The sequence below is a fragment of the Siphateles boraxobius genome, unplaced genomic scaffold (genome assembly GCF_051911475.1).
Source record: "Siphateles boraxobius isolate OS27281-9 unplaced genomic scaffold, OSU_SipBor_1 3, whole genome shotgun sequence".
In the NCBI taxonomy this organism is placed as follows: Eukaryota; Metazoa; Chordata; class Actinopteri; order Cypriniformes; family Leuciscidae; genus Siphateles; species Siphateles boraxobius.
Window position 1 is genome coordinate 10,071,936 of NW_027508919.1, and position 20,358 is coordinate 10,092,293.

At 40.2% G+C, this 20,358-nt stretch overlaps 1 protein-coding gene across 1 annotated transcript; it reads left to right on the plus strand.

The window, feature by feature from the left end:
• Window positions 1-12,840: 12,840 nt before the first annotated feature.
• gar1 (GAR1 homolog, ribonucleoprotein) lies at window positions 12,841-20,327 on the plus strand. Its single transcript, XM_077247811.1, has 7 exons — window positions 12,841-12,937; window positions 13,301-13,515; window positions 13,618-13,772; window positions 15,085-15,144; window positions 17,827-17,938; window positions 18,091-18,210; window positions 19,805-20,327. Exons 2-7 carry the CDS (start codon window positions 13,311-13,313, stop codon window positions 19,813-19,815), a joined length of 663 nt encoding a protein of 220 aa, XP_077103926.1. The 5' UTR covers window positions 12,841-12,937; window positions 13,301-13,310; the 3' UTR covers window positions 19,816-20,327.
• Window positions 20,328-20,358: the final 31 nt, after the last annotated feature.

The window sequence follows — 20,358 nt, forward strand, 5'->3', positions numbered from 1 at the left end:
AGAAACGATCTCCTTTTATATCCTGGACACTCCGCTTGCAACCATCGTTCTTGGTCACCCATGGCTCACTCGTCACAACCCCAAAATAGACTGGCAGCTCAAATCAATAGCGGCGTGGAGCAATTTTTGTCATAAGTCCTGTCTTGTGTCTGCCTGTCCGTCTGTTTCTGTTCATGTGTTGCAGGAGGAGACAGTGGATTTATCTAGCGTGCCCACGGAGTATCGGGACCTGAAGGAGGTGTTCAGTAAGTCTCGGGCTGATTCTCTTCCTCCACACCGTCCCTATGACTGTGCTATAGAGTTATTGCCAGGTACGTCTCCGCCTAAGGGCAAATTATATTCACTCTCTGTCCCAGAGAGAGAGGTCATGGAGAAATACATTTCTGATTCTCTAGCAACGGGATTCATCCGCCCTTCCTCTTCTCCAGCGGGGGCGGGGTTCTTTTTTGTGGGGAAGAAAGATGGATCGTTGCGACCTTGAATTGATTACCGGGGGTTGAACAACATCACGGTAAAGAATACTTATCCTTTGCCGTTGATGTCTTCAGCCTTCGAGAGGTTGCAAGGAGCATCTATCTTCACGAAATTGGATTTAAGAAATGCATATCATTTGGTCCGCATCAGGGAGGGGGATGAGTGGAAGACCGCTTTCAACACCCCTAGGGGGCACTTTGAATACTTGGTTATGCCGTTCGGCCTTTCCAACTCCCCAGCGGTCTTCCAAGCACTTGTCAATGACGTTTTGCGAGACATGGTCGATCAATTCATATATGTCTACCTGGATGATATATTGATTTTTTTCATCGTCTCTCCAGGAACACGTGCAACACGTCCGACAAGTGCTTCAGAGGTTGCTAGAGAATGGGCTTTTTGTCAAGGCGGAGAAATGCGTGTTTCATGCACAGTCTGTTCCTTTTCTAGGTCACATCATCTCGGTTGAGGGAATGCGCATGGATCCTGACAAGGTTAAGGCTTTGGTAAATTGGCCAAGTCCAGATTCCCGTAAGGCCCTGCTGAGGTTTCTGGGGTTCGCCAATTTTTACCGGCGTTTCATTCGCAATTTCAGCCGACTAGCCGCGCCTCTGACCGCCTTGACCTCCCCCAGAACGACGTTCAGGTGGTCAGACGCAGCAGAAGCTGCGTTTGCAAACTGAAGAGTTGCTTTGTTTCAGCCCCCATCCTGATAAGCCCTGATCCATCACGTCAGTTGGTGGTGGAGGTCGATGCTTCAGAGGTGGGGGTAGGTGCAGTGTTATCCCAGCGCTCTCCTTCAGACGACAAGATGCACCCTTGCGCGTTTTTGTCTCATCGTTTATCCCCTGCCGAAAGCAATTATGACATTGGCAACAGAGAGTTGTTGGCGGTCAAGCTAGCATTGGAGGAGTGGCGCCACTGGTTAGAAGGGTCGGGGGTACCTTTTATCGTCTGGACCGATCACAAAAATTTGGAATACATTCGTACGGCTAAAAGACTTAATTCCAGGCAGGCTCGGTGGGCTCTTTTTTTCGGACGCTTTGACTTTACTCTCTCGTACCGCCCGGGTTCTAAAAACATCAAACCCGATTCTTTATCGCGCATTTTTGACCACTCCGATCGCTCGTCTACTCTCGAGTGCATTTTACCAGAGACCCTATTTATCTCTACACTCACATGGGAGGTCGAATCGAAGGCCTTAGAAGGGGTAACGCCTCCGACTCGTTGCCCATCGAACCGTTTGTTTGTGCCGGAGAGTTTACGGTCCAGCGTTATTCAGTGGGGACACTGTTCCAATGTGGCTTGTCATCCGGGAGTTAATCGTACTATGTTTTTAGTCAAGCAACGATTCTGGTGGCCTCTCATGGCTCGTGATGTTCACAATTTTGTATTGGCTTGCTCAGTTTGTGCCATGGGTAAGACTTCCAATCGACCTTCGGATGGGTTACTCCAACCGCTGCCGGTACCTTCGAGACCCTGGTCCCATATCGCACTAGATTTTATCACCACCCTTCCAGGGTCACACGGTAGTTTTGACTGTGGTGGACCGGTTCTCGAAGGCTGCCCATTTTATTCCCTTGCCCAAATTACCTTCAGCCAAGGAGACAGCGTTGATTGTCGTTGATCACGTCTTTCCGATTCATGGCCTCCCGACAGACGTGGTTTCTGACGGGACCCCAATTTGTGTCCAAATTTTCGCGAGAGTTTTGTAAACTTCTGGGGGCGACTGTCAGTCTGTCCTCTGGGTTCCATCCCCAGAGCAATGGTCAAACTGAGCGAGCCAACCAGGATTTGGAGCGAACGTTGCGATGTTTAGTGTCCAAGAATCCTTCCTCTCGGAGTCAGCAACTGTCTATGGTGGAGTACGCCCACAACACATTGCCAGTGTCATCCACGGGCCTATCACCATTTGAGTGTAGCGTAGGTTACCAGCCACCTATTTTTCCTAGTCTGGAATCCGAAGTCGCGGTCCCCTCCGCCCACGCCTTCGTCCAGAGGTGTCACCGCACTTGGACTAGAGCTCGTGAGACTCTACTCCAAGTGGGGGCACGCACCAAGGCCAAAGCCGATCGCCACCGGCGGAGGCCTCCCGTATACGTCGTCGGTTCTAATCGTGTTCTGGACTCGAGACGGAGGGGGCGCGGATTCCAGTACTTGGTGGACTGGGAAGGTTACGGTCCTGAGGAGAGAAGTTGGGTACCGGCTAGAGACATCCTGGATCACTCCCTTATCGATGATTACAATCGGCAGGTAAGGGAGTCTGGGAACGCCAGGAGGCGTTCCTAGGGAAGGGGGTACTGTCACGGTTGGTAAATCCTATGTCGTCTTCTTGTCTCGTGTATCTGTTGTTGTATGTGTGTGCGCTGATCAGAGGGGCGTGTCCGCTCATCAGCGCTCGTTCAGCAATCACTCATTACCTCATCACCAGCTGCAGTCTATCCATTCCTGTGTATATATTCTCATCCACTTCTCATCTCCATTGTCAGATCGTTGTTTGTTGGTGTTCGGTGTTGATCCCTCTTCGTTTCCAGTCTCAGTCCTTCATTGTTCCTGTCGTGTTTCCCGTGGATGTCCTGGATTCGTTGTGTTGATCGTCACTCTCACCTCTCTTGCACCTGGTTTTCATCTGACCATCAGAGTCCCTGCGCCGCTAACCTGCTGCCCTGGGAACCTCTCATATTGACTTCCATTTAATAAACAGAGTGTTTACTTGCTTCCGAACTTTATTCGTCACACCGTCATCCAGGCGCAGCTCCTGGAGCAAATGGTGAAACAAATGGTGTTAACGCCTCTGAGGGGTCTGGTGGATCAAAGTATGGCGACAATGACCCCTACACCGCTGTTCTGCTCTCCAGAGCAAATACAGAGCGGTGACTCTCTCGATGAATGCTCGATCAACATCAGCCATCTCGCAAACAGACAACCGCTTAGCAATCGCCCCTCCCACAAGAAGTGGATTTCATAAATTTCTTGCTTTTTACTCGCGTCAATTTCGCTTTGGACGCGCAAATGGATTCAAAATGTTCAAGCGTCCAACTAGACGCGAATTTGACGCTCTATTCGCATTTGGTGTGAACGCAGCTTTAAAAAGAGCTTGTGACTAAACCGCTTGACTCCGTTGGACCTGTCAGTCAAACCTCACAACTTCAATTCGCCTCATGAATGAGGAGTGAAGGGTCGGTCATGAACGATTCGTTCAATTTTAACAAATCTTTCATATGACTCGGGAACTTTAACAGCCACATCACCATCATCAGTGATGCTATCAGGTTGATGTTTGCCTCACTACTGCTTTTCATACCCAGCAGACCAAGGAGTGATCCTGGAGTTCTTGCAAAGGTAAAAAAGCTGCAATGTCAGTCAACAACCAATCACATCACATTCTCTCTCTCTCTCTCTCTCACACAACGTCCTCGCACACTCACTCTCAATCACTCACACGCATCCTCACATACACTCTCTCTCACACATCCTCTCATACGCTCACTAACTCAAACACATCCTCTCATACACTCACACTCACCCTCTCACACACATCCTCACATACACTCACACATCCTCACTCTCTCACACACATCCTCACATACACTCTCACACATCCTCACTCTCACCCACATCCTCTCATACGCTCACTCTCACACACATCCTTACACTCACTCTCACACACATACGCTCACTCTCACACATCCTCATATACGCTCTCACATCCTCACATACGCTCACTCATACATCCTCACAGACGCTCTGACATACACTCTCACACATCCTTACATACACTCACACACATCCTCACATACACTCTCTCACACGCATCCTCAGACTCACTCACACATCCTAATAAATAGGTATCACATATATTCACATACACTCTCACACTCATCCTCACATACAATTTATTTAACTATATCCTCACATACAGTTTCTCACATACATCCTCACACTCGCATTCTCACTCTCACACACCCTCACATACGCTCTCAACATACACATACACTCACAACATACAGTCTCTCACACACAACACCCTCTCACATGCACATTTTTGTTGCCAATGTCCACTACAAGCATCCCCTGTGCAAATTCCCACTATTCTGCTACTTTTATTACTAATATATTAAAAGCATATTATACAGTCCATGATTTATTACTGAGATTTATTTTTTATTCGACAGATGCCTTTTCGAGATACACCCAGAGAAGGGATCAAAAGTAGAAAAGAGCTCATCAAGAAAGCAACCGGCAGTCAGTCCAAAGATGCTTTCACTGATTAACAAAATTGCGGACTATAAATGGATGGAGTAAGAATTTGAGGTGTGACAAATCTGAGTGTTTAATTATTATTTTTTTCTAATATATCTGTTGACAAAGTTTTATATTGGTGTATTGTTGTAGTTATGAAGAACAAGTTATATTAATGTTTATATTGGTATATTGTTGAATTAAATATTAAAAAGGATGTGTGAGAACTCAAGAAAATATAGAATATTTTTTGTAAAAACTGTATTTTGAGTTATATTAATTGTTATATTGGTATATTGTTGAATTAAACATTAATAACTATTTCGAATAAAGGAAAATTACAGTAATTTTACGTGTTGGTTATTTTCTGTCATTTGACGGATTTTTTCCGGCACCCCAGCTGCCGGAATTTTCCCGTTTTTTTTTTACGGAGATTTAAATAAAGGAAAATTACTGTAATTAGTTATTTTCTGTAATTTTACGTTTTTCTCCGGCACCCCAGCTGCCGGAATATTACCGTTTTTTTTTACGGGGATTTTTTTTTTTGCAATAATAACCATCAAGTATCAATAATTGCTTATATAATTCAAAACACAGTGACATGCTATGGTGCCATTTTAGCTTTTATTCATTCAAAGGATATGCATTTTTGATATCAAGAATTCAATTTGTACTAGGCTATTTAAAATGTGAATTCTTGATATTAAGAATGCACTTTTGACTAGTATCAATGTCTTCTGATATCAGGAATTACATTTTCACTAGAACTAAAGGAGGGATTGTAGTGAGAACACTGGGGTGTCAGGTGTGTGGCAATGGAAAATGGTTCATGGGTCAGGTAGGAGGACCCATAAACAGAATTTTGCTTAGGGCCCCAGGGAGGCCAGGATCGGCTCTGTTCACCCAACACTGAAAGTTATGCTATTAGCCTACTACCCTCGTGCCACAACTTCCATTGAACACAAATTATTATTTTTTATGATGAAAGTTTAATGCAAGAGAATATAGGGGAACAAGCTCCAAAAATTACAATAAATAAATAATCAAATTCAAGAGATGTTACCACAAGATACCACAGCAAAATGAACAGAAAAAAAAGAAGGAAAAAAGATGCTTTTTGCATAGTTTCATATAATGTGTGTGTGTGTGTGTGAATTAATGCAATAGCTTTGTTTGATGAACAGACCAATAATTACATTTAAAAAAATTACTTTTCAATGAATCTGTTGATCCAAAGCCATCTGAATGATTCATTCACAAATCAGAGCGATTTTGTTGTCAAGTTTCACTATCTAAATGATTTAAATTTCAGTCTTTTTCACCACACAAATCTATCATCTTCAGAATACTTGGAATATACTGCACAAGTCGTTTGAATCACTTTTAATGATACTTCTTTGTGACCTATTTGAAGATCGAAGCCCCAGTCAATTCACCTTTTTTTACTTTCCACAGAAGAAAAAAACAAAATCATACAAGTTTGAAATGACATGAGGGTAAGTAAAAGAAAGGATTATCATTTATGATTTAACGATTCCTATAACCACTACTCTTTCACGACCAGACTTCAAAAGTCCCTCGGTCCAGTTCATCCAGTGATGGCACCCGAGAATCCCCTGCAGACCAGTTTGATACATGGAAAAGAAATGCACTCACCCATCACTTATAAAAGAGAATGAGAAACCTAATAATACACATTATCTTCTCTGATTTGTTGAAAGGATAGTGTGGATGAACAGTAGAGGCAGGGAGAGCATGGAAAACCTCTCAGCTCTAATGACACTGCTATTTGTATGTATAGGTGCTTTCAGGGTATAATCTTGGTCATCGATGCTGCTCTGAATGGAATGGAGAAGGCAAAACGAGATGGAATGTGTAAAACTGGCCAATATCAAAGGGAACCAATTACAATACATGAAAGTATTTGATTTACTAACATCAAAGTACCAAAAAAGAGATTTTCCTGCTTGTAACTAACAATTATCTGACCTGGTGGCATGGACTTTTGGGTTTCCCATTTTTAGCTGTATGAACCATTATGGTTATATTCTGTTAATGTAATAAAAGAGTCCATCTGCCGCCTGAGAAAACATGAATATGAAACTGCATTGAAATTCTCATGGATTGGACATAGACACTCAAAAAGCGTACCACTATTTCTTTTTTAGTTTCTTTATTTTTCTTTTCCCCTTTTTTAACTATAACCAATACTCAGCAGCCGACACAAAGCCAATAAATAACTCTGGGATCTTAACAGATATGATCTTTATCACTGCTGTTCTTCCTACCCTTGGTCCTAACACTTCACTCAGTTTGGTTAAATCAGACCCAGCCTGTCAAAGCATTAAAGAAAACCAAACATAATGCCAGCTCTTATCGTCTCTCATCTCAAGAGGTGAAATGCCAACTCAGAATGCATCACAGGCTGGCTCTAAGCATCAGATGACCTGTCTTCAGATGTCCCTGAACGCTCAGTTCTCCTCACCCACTCAGAATACAATTACTCAACCTGATCAGAGAACGTGTGTCATTTACATGGGCTGAGAGAACAGTGTGCCATTTGAAATGGACACACACACATGCATACCACTTGTGTTTCTTTGAGCGAAACCTCTAATCCATCGGGCGTGCTGCCTCCCAAAGCAGAATAAAAATGCTGTTATATCATGCTGGTACTTTGTTTATACTTCATTTCAAAGAGCACAAGGCCCCTTTGAAGCCCAGTGGAAAATCAATAGCCAGAATAATGATGCAGGCTTGTGTTGGCTTGGATCTCTGCTTTGCATTCAGTGTCATCCTGAACACAGATTGGATGAGAGCCCTCCCTCACCCACATTAAGTAATTTCATTCAGTTACGTTCTTTCTTTTTTCCTACTGTCTTCTTCTGTCTCTCCACGTATATCCAGGTAATGATGTTAGTGGGCTAGTTTGTGCACAGAAGCACTGGGGAGGGGGAAAAAAGAGCCAATGACATTGAGTTTCATTCATAATTGTGTTAATTGTGTAAATCATAATTTGCTTATTATGTTCAGTGTATATATATATATATATATATATATATATATACTGTTATATAATTCAGTAAAAATTGTAATTTCAGTGTCTTATGATCCTTAAGAAATCATTATAATACTGATTTGGTGCTGAAGAACAGTTCTTTCAATGTTGAAAAAATATGCTTTTCAGGATTCTTTGATGAATAGAAAGTTACAAAGAACCTTTGTTTATTTAAAATATAAATATTTGTAACATTATAGCCTAAATGTCACTTTTGATCAGTTAAATGTGTCTTTGCTAAATAAAAATATTACTAAACCTAAATTATTATGAATTTTAGTGTATATTGTAAAAAATATATATAAATATATGAAAAAAATATATAGAGTCACTTTGCATAAGGCCTGCCGCGCCTGAGCCACTCCACGTCAGGCCTGCCCAGCCAGAGACTGTTCACGTCAGGCCTGCCCAGCCAGAGACTGTTCATGTCATGCCTGCCCAGCCAGAGACTGTTTACGTCATGCTTGCCCAGCCAGAGACTGTTCACGTCATGCCTGTTGTGCCTGTGTCTTCGAACAAGATGGCTGCCACACCTGAGTCAGCTCTGGAAGATGCAGCACTTAACGTAGTGGCCACAGCTATTTTGTGTGTGTGGGCAGCAGAGCATGTGAGCGGAGCGGAGCATGAGCGGAGCGGGGAGCGGAGCGGTAATACTTCCTCCTGAGCGGAGAGCGCCTTTCTGAAGATTCCGCTCCGCTCACTCCGTCCGCTCAGCGCCGCTCGCTCTACTCAGAATGCCCTATTGTGATTTGGTAGTTCGAGAATCGGTGAATTAGCTAAAGCAATAGTGGGTTGGTTATGGAGTTCAAATATTGTTTTAAGGAAGTTGCGAGCCTTATGCATAACATGCATCTTGTTTGTGTGTGCGTGCGTGCACACGTGTTTTAATAAGCCTGTTTTGCAACTGCAGTTATGTTCACGGAAATAAAATAACGAAAATCAAATATACCTTTTCAGTTATTGCATTTAATAAGCAAGTCATGCTTATATGCCAAAGGGCTAGACATATTTTTTTAATTAAGTTAATTTAATGCATTTAAATAAATAAAAAGAACAGACTTTTATTCAGAATCACCCCGAAATAACTTCTATTTATAATCCTTGCTACTTTAAATGATACATTTATTCCAGATATTCCTTACAAAGTACAAACAGAAAGCAAGTAGCCTACAGAGACATTTTATGTCTGAGCGGGATCTGAGCGGGATTTGTTTTACCGGTGAGCGTGAGCGATTCATCAGTGGACTGTTCGCTTGGGACGGGAGCGACTGAGTGGAGCGCACGCGCATAGAGCGGAATATTGAGCTGAGCGTCACACCGCTCCGCTTCGCTCACATGCTCTGGTGGGCAGCACACACATCAGCTACAACCCGTGAGCCCTCGGTCAAGATGGTCGCTGCCACGCCAGAGTCTCGTCCCAAGGGCAGTAGGTACCTGATTAAGGCCACGGAAGCCCAGTCTCCCTGGCCCCCTGAACTGTTGGGATCCCCCCTGGCTTCCTGCACTGCCGGCGCCGCCCATGCTTCACGGCCCAGGTCCGCCCGCGGCCCATGTCCGCCCACGCCATGCCACGGCCCAGGCCCATCCACGTCAGACCACGTCCCATGTCCTGTCCCCCTGCACGGCCCTGGCCCACCATCCCTCCCCCAAGACCTCCTCCACTCCACTACCCTCCTTGACTTGTGTTTAGTTTTGGTTTTGTTGGGCGTCAGGAGTCACCCTTGGAGGGGAGAATCTGTCAAGGTTTTGGTTTTGGTTCATGTTCATGTCATTGTCATTGTCATGTTTCTGTGTCATGTCATATGATTCCCTGTTTGTCATGTGATCCTGCCATGTGTCTTGTCATTTGTTAATCGTCTGTTCATTGTTCACAGGTGTTCCTTGTCTTGGAATTCGTTTGTGTTTATAAGACCTCATGTTTGGCATGTGTCTTTGTGCTGCATTTTGTATGTGTAATTGCTGTCGGTGAGTCTTATGTTTCATGTTTTTCCAAGCCATGCCAAGCCATGGCAAGTTTTTCTTTTGTATTTTGTTTTATGTTTTGGATCTTTTGAATAAAGTGCACTTGGGTTCTACAAACTTGCCTCCAGTGGATCCATACATTACATAACTAAACTTGGAATAAATTTAAGTCCAAACTCATTGATAGATTTTGCAAAAAAAAATTGCGATTTATTAGTTACCAAATGTGACTATGTGCAAAAATTGTGAGAGACATCATCAGATTCACAAACAAATCCAGAATAGACAACTTTCTGGGTCTAATGAGGTGCTTAGTGGTACATAGTGTTCCCTTCATGTGTAATTATGCCAGAGTGGAAATGTACTTACACCTAGGGGAGATAAAAGTATTTGTAAAGCTATGTAAGTACAGAAAAAGAGTGGTGTAAGCGATCAATAATTAATTTACTTTCAGCATTCAGGGGCAATTAACAGACTTTTCTCCCAATTAAAATCTACAAGGCCACATTGCCTTCTCTACCCTGTAATCTGACTGACCAGTGTGACAATCACGGATTACCCAACCACGAAATCGATACATTAGGATAGGAACCACTCCACATTTGTGCAATTAAATCACATGGTTCATGTCCTGAAATGCACAAAAAGGAATTTGTGGAGGTAAAGTACTTGTGAGCCTTGCAATGGGGTATTTGTACTGCCAAGCTATTGTCCTTGATGAACAAAATTTTTGGCTCTTCTAATATTAAACATTACTTAATATTTCACACGTTATGAAGGTTTCATCAAGTGCATTAATGTATGTTAAATACATAATATATTATGAACAAATTTTATTTTTTTCAGTTCTGTTTTGAAACTGTCCATTCAGACACCACATGATTTACACATACAAAGCATTGTCCGGGTATGTCTTCCATCTCCTCAATGAAAAGTAGCACAGCTTCTGAGCATGTGTGCTATAGCCTGACATCAAATATTGACATTCAGATGTTGTAGTGTCTCTCAGCCAAGAAGAGATAAAGTCAAAATTCCAGTCACTATCAAGTTAGGTGCAGGTATAAAGGCAGGATTTATTCTCTAAAAGGTTTAAGGGAAAGTGTAAAGGTATTTGTGGTACAAGATATACAACACAAGGTTATAATAAGCTCCACATAAAGTGCGGCACTCCTCTTGATGTAGGGTACTCTCTCTCTCTCTCTCTCTAGCTGTCTAGTGCTCTCTCTCCCTCTTCTTCAGTACACTACTCAAGTTCCCATGCTGGATGCTGACAGTTGCCTGGAGCATTCAAGAAAAAAAAAAGAAAAAAAGAAGAAAAAAACGAGTTTGAAAGATTCGGGGGAAACTGACTTTTATTTACAGATATCGCCTTCTAGTGTGTAGACCCAGGAGAGCCAGCAGTTCCCTGATCAGAATCCAAATGTTCCGGTCCCTCACAATCATCACAGCCCCTTCAGAGAAACTGTAATATACTGCTCAGCTCAACATGTGTCAAGACTGACCTCTGCTGTTACCTCAGTGCATGCGTTCATATACAGTATATATATATATATATATATATATATATATATATATATATATATATATATATATATATATATATATATGATATTATTAATCTCAATTTATCCAGAGGTTACTGTATATCAGCTGTATCCGGTCCGTATCCAGATCAGACCACAATGCAGCCCTGAATGTCAGCAGAGATCCCCAACTAGACAGTCGTCTGTGAAGGCCTCATCGACGTGACAGCCATCAGCACAGATCCTCAGCAAAGACCACAAGAACCAGACAGGTCCTTTGCACAGACCCTAGCTTCGGCTCTACCTGTGTGACTTGAATCCGATCTTCAAGCAAAAAAAACTGGATGAATATTCGAATGCATCCAATCCAGAATCTGATTTCTGACTTGTGATGGAGCCTGAATCATAATGACACTGTGTTCGTTTGTTGGCCAGAGGAGAACTGGCCCCCAGACTGAGCCTGATTTCTCCCAAAGAGTTTTTTCTCCATTTGGTCACCTGATGGAGTTTGGGTTCCTTGCCACTGTCACCTCTCTGGCTTGCTTTCAGTGTTTAAAAAGGATAACTTTCATGGTGTTTGGGGTCTTTTACTTCTCAACTATACATTTATGCTGTTTTTGTGGAAATTTGGAAGTGTTTTTTTGTACCTATTTACTGCACAATTACTTAACTATAATAATTAAACTATAATAAATTGGCTCATGAAAAATTATTTTTTAAAGAAAAAATCAGTTAAATGACGATCTTAATTAAATCTAAATTGTTTTAGGCCATTGCTCTATGTATTAGCGATAGAATACTGCCATCTGCAGGTTTGTGGAAAAACTTTAGAAATGATAATTAAAGAGGGAAAGTGCAATGACCACATATCTCCAATAGAGGTCCATATAGGACCATATAGGACTTTTTCACTTAATTTTTCTTGATGCTTCATTATAATAATATATACAATATTATTGATTGGACTGCACTGACCAAATCACTGTTTGTCTGCAGAACTGTTTTATAGGTTAATAATTTATGATATTTTTGAATTATTTTCCTGTTATCACTATAGCTGCTTTGAAATAATCGGTATTGTATTAAGCGCTAGGCCTATATAAATAAAGGTGACTTGACTTGACTTGACATGGGTGACGAGTCATATAGAATCTGAGACGTGCTTCTTCAAAATCTTTTTTTTTTGTCATCTAGTTGTGTTTATATTTGACAGGCTCTGTAAAGTGAGTTCTAGAAAAGTGATATAAGAATGAAACCTATTTTTACATGAAATTAACATCAAACAGTAACACAAATGTGAATTTATTTTTAAAAATGTGCCAAAACTATTAGATAAAAATATTTAACATCTGTAAGCCCTAAATGAGGGGAAAAAAGTATGTATGTATGTATAAGTCTTAAAAATAAACATAAACATTTGAAATTTGTGCTATTGTAATATGTTAACTTTTTTCAATGAAAAATGTTGTAAACCGTAGTTTTGCTTTTACTTGACACGAACGTCCAAACATGGTCATGACTTTCTTGTTTACGACGGCACTTGTGAGCCGGTGTTCATTTACGGCAGGCAGTGTGGCAGGCAGAAGGCGTTCATTTACGGCAGGCAGTGTGGCAGAGAAGGCACATGTGTTTCCAGAATCAACAGCGAGCTCATTGATAGTCCAACCGGGCACATTTAGAGGTAAATTGTGCTTTTCATTTTTTGAGTGCGAGTTTTAGAATAACATGTGTTTATGTAGAATACCGGTTGGTGTTATTTGTCTATAAGTTATAAATATTTTTTGGAATCGGAGGTATTAGATGTGCTAAAAGGCTAACCTCCCTGCTTCACCATGCTCGACAGTACTCACTTGTACAACTGTTTTTTTTCATGTAAGATATGATATTATGATAAGGAAAGTTTTAAAATCCCCCAAATTTTGCATCAGGCCTGGATATGTAAAACGTTAGTCTTTTGATGATTAAACTTCACGCTGACTTCTCGTAATTTAATACCACGTTGCCCAGTGTACGTTAACACGCGATTCGTTTATTTGTTTTACAGGATCTTTATCATGTCATTCCGCGGGGGTGGTGGTCGAGGAGGCGGTCGTGGTGGTGGTTTTAACAGAGGTGGTGGTCGTGGAGGTGGATTTGGAGGGGGTCGTGGAGGTGGATTTGGAGGGGGTCGTGGAGGTGGATTTGGAGGGGGTCGTGGAGGTGGAGGTCGAGGTGGATTTAACAGATATCAAGACTTTGGTCCACCGGAATATGTTATTGGTAAGGTATATTTGCTTTCTGTCATGCCTCTATTTGTATTTGCATTATCTTGCGACTGCTTGTCTCCTGCTATAAACTGTATTGATGCCACTCGTGTCTCAGCTGTGGGAGAGTTCCTGCACCCCTGTGAGGATGAAATTGTCTGCAAATGTGTGACGGAGGAAAACAAAGTCCCCTACTTCAACGCTCCTATATATCTGGAAAACAAAGAACAGATTGGAAAAGTGGACGAGATCTTTGGCCAGATTCGTGATTTTGTATCCTTGCATGTGATGTTGACCGTGCTGTCAAATTTTACAGTGACTTCAAAACTTAATAGTTAAGTGAAGTGTTCTTGTGTAATTAATCCTATAAACCCAGACTGAGCCAACACTATGTTGCTGTCTGGGAAAGCCTACTCTACTGTATTGTATTTGATGCATGACTGTCTAAGGCCAATTATTATCAACATGATCAAAACCTTGCTGAAAAACTGTTGCACACAATTGATAGGTTACGTGTTTTTATATAGTTTTGACAAACACGTGTTCCACATTTTTTTTACATTTATACTAAAAGGCTTTTTATTTGCTAATATAATTTTATATATATATATATATATATATATATATATATATATATATATATATATATGCGCACACACAGTGCCTAGCATAAGTGAACACACCCATGCTAAAGTTGATTAAAAAGAGGAATACAAAAATCATTGTTTGGAAATTGATCTTAATGCCTTAATTTTAAAAAAGAGGAAAAATCCAACCTTTAAGGACAGCAATTTTTTTTGTGAATGAATAATGTATTGTAAATAAATAAATGTTCTTCCTTAAAAAACAGGTGAAGTCAGGAAACCCTTATGTTAAATTCCCATAGAGGCAGGCAGATTTTAATTTTTAAAGGCCAGTTATTTCATGGATCCAGGATACTATGCATCCTGATAAAGTTCCATTGGCTTTTGGAATTAAAATATCCCCACATCATCACATACCCTTCACCATACTTAGAGATTGGCATGGGGCACTTTCCATAAGATCATCTCTCAATGGAAATCATACCAGCTATTAGCCTAACTGAAATTACACCATGCCAACCTCTAAGTATGGTGAAGGGAATGTGATGATGTGGGGCTTTTTTAATGGTGGAACGGGAGCTTCGTGCCCTGGATGTGCATCCCACAAATCTCCATCAACTGCAAGATGCTATCCTATCAATATGGGCCAACATTTCTAAAGAATGCTTTCAGCACCTTGTTGAATCAATGCCACATAGAATTAAGGCACTTCTGCAGGCGAAAGGGGTCAAACACAGTATTAGTATGGTGTTCCTAATAATCCTTCAGGTGAGTGAGTGTGTGTGTGTGTGTGTGTGTGTATATATATATATATATATATATATATATATATATATTAGCAAATAAAAAGCCTTTTAGTATAAATGTAAAAAATCAATGTGGTACTCGTGTTTTTCTGAAGGTTAAATAAATTCCACTAAAATAAGATTTTTCTGAATGTTATTTCATGTCAGGCTTTACAGGATTAATGAGCTAAATGGTTTCCTTAACCAATTCCTCAGTATTTTTCAGTCAAACTTTCTGAAAACATGAAGGCATCCTCCTTCAAAAAGTTACAGAAGGTAAGCTCAGTCTTTTATTTTTCTGGATGTTTAATGTTTTTGAACGCTATTTTTATGGTACTTTTTAACTATATATACACACACACACAACGCTGTTGTAATCGAAATTATTCAACCACCATTGCAAATTAGTTTTATAGGCCTAATTTACAGATATTCAGCTGTTTGCAATAAACAAATCAAACAAAAGTAATTGAAATAGCTCAACACAACAAATGTTTCAATCAAATTCAACTGAAAATGTGACTTTTAATGACTTGTACAGTCTCAAAATTATTCAACCCCTTAATGGCAATCATCTTTACTACTTAGTAGGACACCCTTTTGCTGTTATGACCTGCTGCAAACGATGTATAACCAGACACCAGCTTCTAGCAGCATTTCTGAGGAATCTTAGCCCATTCTTCATGAGCAATGGCATCCAGTTCAGTAATGTTCTTGGGTTTGCGTGCTGCAACCGCATTCTTCAAATCCCACCAGAGATTGTCTATGGGGTTCAAGTCAGGTGACTGTGATGGCCACTGTAGAATCTTCCAGGGCTTCTTCTGCAACCAAGTCTTCATTGTCCTGTTGGAAGGTCTAATGACGCCCAAGCTTCAGCTTCCTTGCTGACGGCATGACATTTTCTCCTATGATTTACATCTTGTCTTCCACACTCTGCAGGTTTCCAGTGCCAGAGGATGCAAAGGAGCCCCAGAGCATCACAGAGCCACAATGTTAAATGTAGACAGAGTGCTCTTTTCAGCATATGCTTAATTATTCTTCCTCCAGACATAGGGCTGACAAGTTTGTTTTGTTTCATCGCTCCTCAGAACAGAGTCCCAAAACTTATGTGCCAACTTTTCTCGTGCTTTTGGGTCAGTAGTGGTGTACGTCTTGGAGTTCTGGCATGGAAACTGCATGCGTTTAGGGTGATATCTTCTCTTAAATTGTTGGACTATTATTGTTACATATTTCTTACATGCAGTCAAATGCAACACTCAACAAACCTAGTCAGTTCAGATATTTCATGTGTTCTAGCTGAAGCACACCTGGTGCAGCTAATGAAGAACTTGATTAGAAAACACCCATTTTGCAGATTTGTGCTGTTGTGAGGGATTCTATTCAGTGGGTTGAATAATTTTGAGACTACAGAAGTCATTAAAAGTAGCATTTTTAACTTTTGGGGAAACCACTTGAAACGTTTGTTGTGTTGAGCTATATATATAACTTTTCCTTTTTATACGGTCTTCTCTATTTTTTTAAAGAACACGCCACTACTTAACAGTTTTATTTCAAATATTAGACAACGATCAGTGTTCTTTTAGGATGTCCATAATTTAGAAGCAGATATTGCTCCAGAATATCAAAGGGATTCTTATGAGCCTTCAAGCAGTTTTAGCGGCTTCCTTCGGCTGTTCTGCCTCTTATCAATAAACTACAGTGTTTCCCCTACAATGTATTCAGCAGCGGCGCAGTGCCGCCGCTGGATTTTCAGCGCCGCTGCAAAATCTTTCCATGATCAGCAACATAACGACATTCACTTCATTCACTTACACACCTAAAAACACTGTCATGGCGACCGGCGGCGCTGCATGCGGTGGCTCTGAATCCACTTGTTAACAAGGAGGAAAGAGCCACATATGGAAATATTTTCGATTAGACTAATGTCACGTTGCCATAAGGGGCCGTTCACATAGCACGTTTTTTCCGCGTGCAAATTCATTATTTCAAACGCGGCCGGCGCGCTCGTTTTTTCAAGCGCGCCTCTGTTCATGGTTATACAGCAACGACAGACGCCACGGGAGAGCATTTGTTTGTGGAAAGGAGAAAGCGGTACGAACAGCGCTCTCCATGAAGACGAGGAAGTATCACCTACTGCTCATAGTCCTGATAGTTAACGTTAAATCATATTTAATTTTTCAGATGAGTCTACTAAACTTGTTGGTGTCCTTCAGAAATCATTCTAATATGATGATACGTGATGCTCTTTTTTTTTTAAGATTCTTTGATTAATAAAAAGTTAAAAAGAACATCATGTAATAATATTTCACTATATTAGGCTACTGTTTTTTCTGTATTTTTGATTAAATAAATGCAGGCTAGATGAGCATAAGACTTCTTGCAAAAACTAAAAATACCCCCAAAATATAATTCAATTACCAAAGAGCCTTCTAGATCTTCTATAAAAAGCCCAGAAAAATTAAGTGCTCACAGATTGGGTGTGGCCTCTCCCATTAAGATAAAATTTTCAATAAATTGTAAATAAACTTTTTCTGGGTTGTGCCGTTTCATTTTTCCATTAAACAATTTCTACCAAGCTGAAAATGAACACAAAAGAAAACATGAACAATCCTGTCTAAAATTATAAAATGAAGGTTTCTGTTTGTGACTGCAGTTCAAGGTACGTGCTGCAATAATCATGCCTTGAATCAGTTGATGGTATGTCATATTTGTTTTTCTCAAAATGTCCATTTCTATCCATAAAACTTGCCAGAAGTCATGGTTTAAGGGGTTATTTTTAAAAAAAAAATCTTCCAGGGTGCATGCCACCGGACCCCACCACGCGCGGCTTGGTAACAACCTCGGGCACGTAACAGCACCACTGCTGGAAAAATTTCTAGGGGAAACACTGAAATAGGATGTGACTAACAGTATTATGATGAAGAATATTTTAATTAACTTTCTCTCCCCTTGCATCAGTTCTACATCGACCCCATGAAGCTGCTGCCCCTCCAGAGATTCCTTCCCAGGCCTCCAGGTGAGAAGGGGCCGCCCCGTGGAGGTAGAGGAGGAGGAAGAGGTGGAAGAGGAGGTAAGACCACACAAGAAAACAATATACATATGCTGATTGGTTTGGTTTTATCATTATCTCTGGTAATAACATCTCTTTAATTAAAACAGAATTCCGTAGCATTCTCATTGTGCTCTACACAATGAATCCTAAAACGAGTTTCGTATTTGCAGGAGGCTTCCGTGGAGGTCGTGGAGGATTTGGCGGACGTGGAGGTGGTGGAGGGTTCAGAGGAGGTGGTGGTGGAGGGTTCAGAGGAGGCAGAGGTGGAGGCGGTGGACGTGGATTCAGAGGTAAGTTAGCAATGCTGATCCTCAGAAATTAATAATGAAATTGGATGAAAGTACTTAATTCAGGTAAATGGAATATTTTATCCAAAAATGCAAATTCCATCATTTGGTCCCTTTCATGTATTTTCAAACACATTCCTTGGTTACCGTTCAAAAGTTTGGGGTTGGTAAGATTTAAAAATTAAAAATATATATATAAATCTCATGCTCATGCTGCACCAATAAATGCATTTATTTGTTAAAAAACAGTACAGTAATATTGTGAAATTATTAGAATACAAAACTTTTTATTTTAATATATTCTAAAGTATGTGTGTGTGTGTGTAAGCGTCCCAACCCAGATAGATAGAAAATATGTGGAAATGATCAAAAGTGTAGCTATGTACCCGACTCTATGCAATATTTTCGACAAGATAATTGCTGCCAAGACCAGCAACACGGTAAATCTGATAAGGCACTTAAAAGCACACAGAATACACTTGAGAGTAGACCGTTTGTCCGTCTTCGACTACAAGAACTGGAGCGCGTCACATATGAACCGAAACTCAGCGTATAGGATACTTGCCTCACAGACATAAGAAATAGTCCTATATATGTTCAAAATATGTCTACTTTTAAACGAAACAATTAGAAATAAATAGTTTGATTACCTAATCCATATAGGCGCGGGCGCGCGTTCACTACTGCAGGGAATGACGAGACGGCATCGCAAATTCGCAATAATCATCTTTGCAGCCAACACACTTAGTAAACACTTGTTCATTAATAAACAATTAAAATATCTCCTTGCTATTGTTGCCCGACACATCCATAATCATGAGGCTACTTTTGCCAGTGCTTTGCGGCAAGCTTCATGTGTACTGAGCGCGAGACATATATCCCGTACCCCAGTATATTTAATTCAATTCACATTTATTTGTATAGCATTTTTCACAATACATATCGTTTCAAAGCAGCTTTACAGAAAATGCATGTCTAAATTACAATTTAGAGTGATCTGTTATCAGAGGTGACTAATGCATTTCAATTAATTTTCATTCAGTTTCATTGTTAAAAAATGCATTAAATTAAGGCAGAAACAATGAGCTCATTGAAGTAAAGAATACATGTTGTTAAATGATTAGGAAACATAGAAAACTTTAGCATTGTTGCTTTTTTAGAGACTCAAAATATGAGTGTAAAAAAGTAAAACTGAAAAAATAAGTGTTTTTTTTAGGTAATGTCATATTGATAAAATTGGTATCAAAATAAGTATCGTTCAGGAACCGGTATCGAATTCAAGGTATCGGTATCGGAAATTTTGTTACGATACCCAGCCCTATTAGTCACATTATCTTTTAGAAATCATTCTAATATGCTGATTTTGTGCTAACATTTCTTATTAATTTTATCAATATAGTTCTGCTTAATATTTTTGTGAAAACTGTGATGCATTTATTTGATCAGTGTTCTTTGTAAATGTTTTTGATGTCACTTTTGATCAATTTAATTAGACCTTGCTGAATAATGGTAATTTATAAAGTATGAACATATCTGAGCTGCTCTTTTCCATTGTAGTAGGAGTAACACATCATATTTTTTTCTACTTTCTTTGCAGGTGGAAGATGATGGACTTATAGGGTGGGATCTGTCCTTTCATCTGCTGTGGAAACTTCCAGTGAGAAGCCAAAGCAGTAATTGGGGCCTTGCCAAAGTATTTTGACTTGTTAATTCATGCCTCTCTTGTACAGCTGAACTTTTTACTTTTTGTAATATATATGTATTTTCTCAGCAGTGGATTTTTTTATTTTATTTGATCTACTGATAGGACTAATGTTTTAAGTTGCCACATGTCTGTGTACAAGAGGACGGGAATCTCCACAACCTTACGTGGTTGGTTTGCATCCACTTACGTTTTTACATTTGCTGGAGATTGGACCAGTATGTACTTACGAACATCGTAACGTAATGGGTTATGTAGTGACAAAATGGTAAAGCTAACTCCACAAATAATGACAATGTAAAAACTTTCATTGTTGGATAATAATGGATGTCTGCATTTATAGAATTGCAAATTGTTTCAGTTGACCTCCAGATGCCACCATGGACTTGCAAAATAAAATCTGTTATGTGCTATTTAACTGTAGTTTTGTTTTTATTTATTTTTTGTTA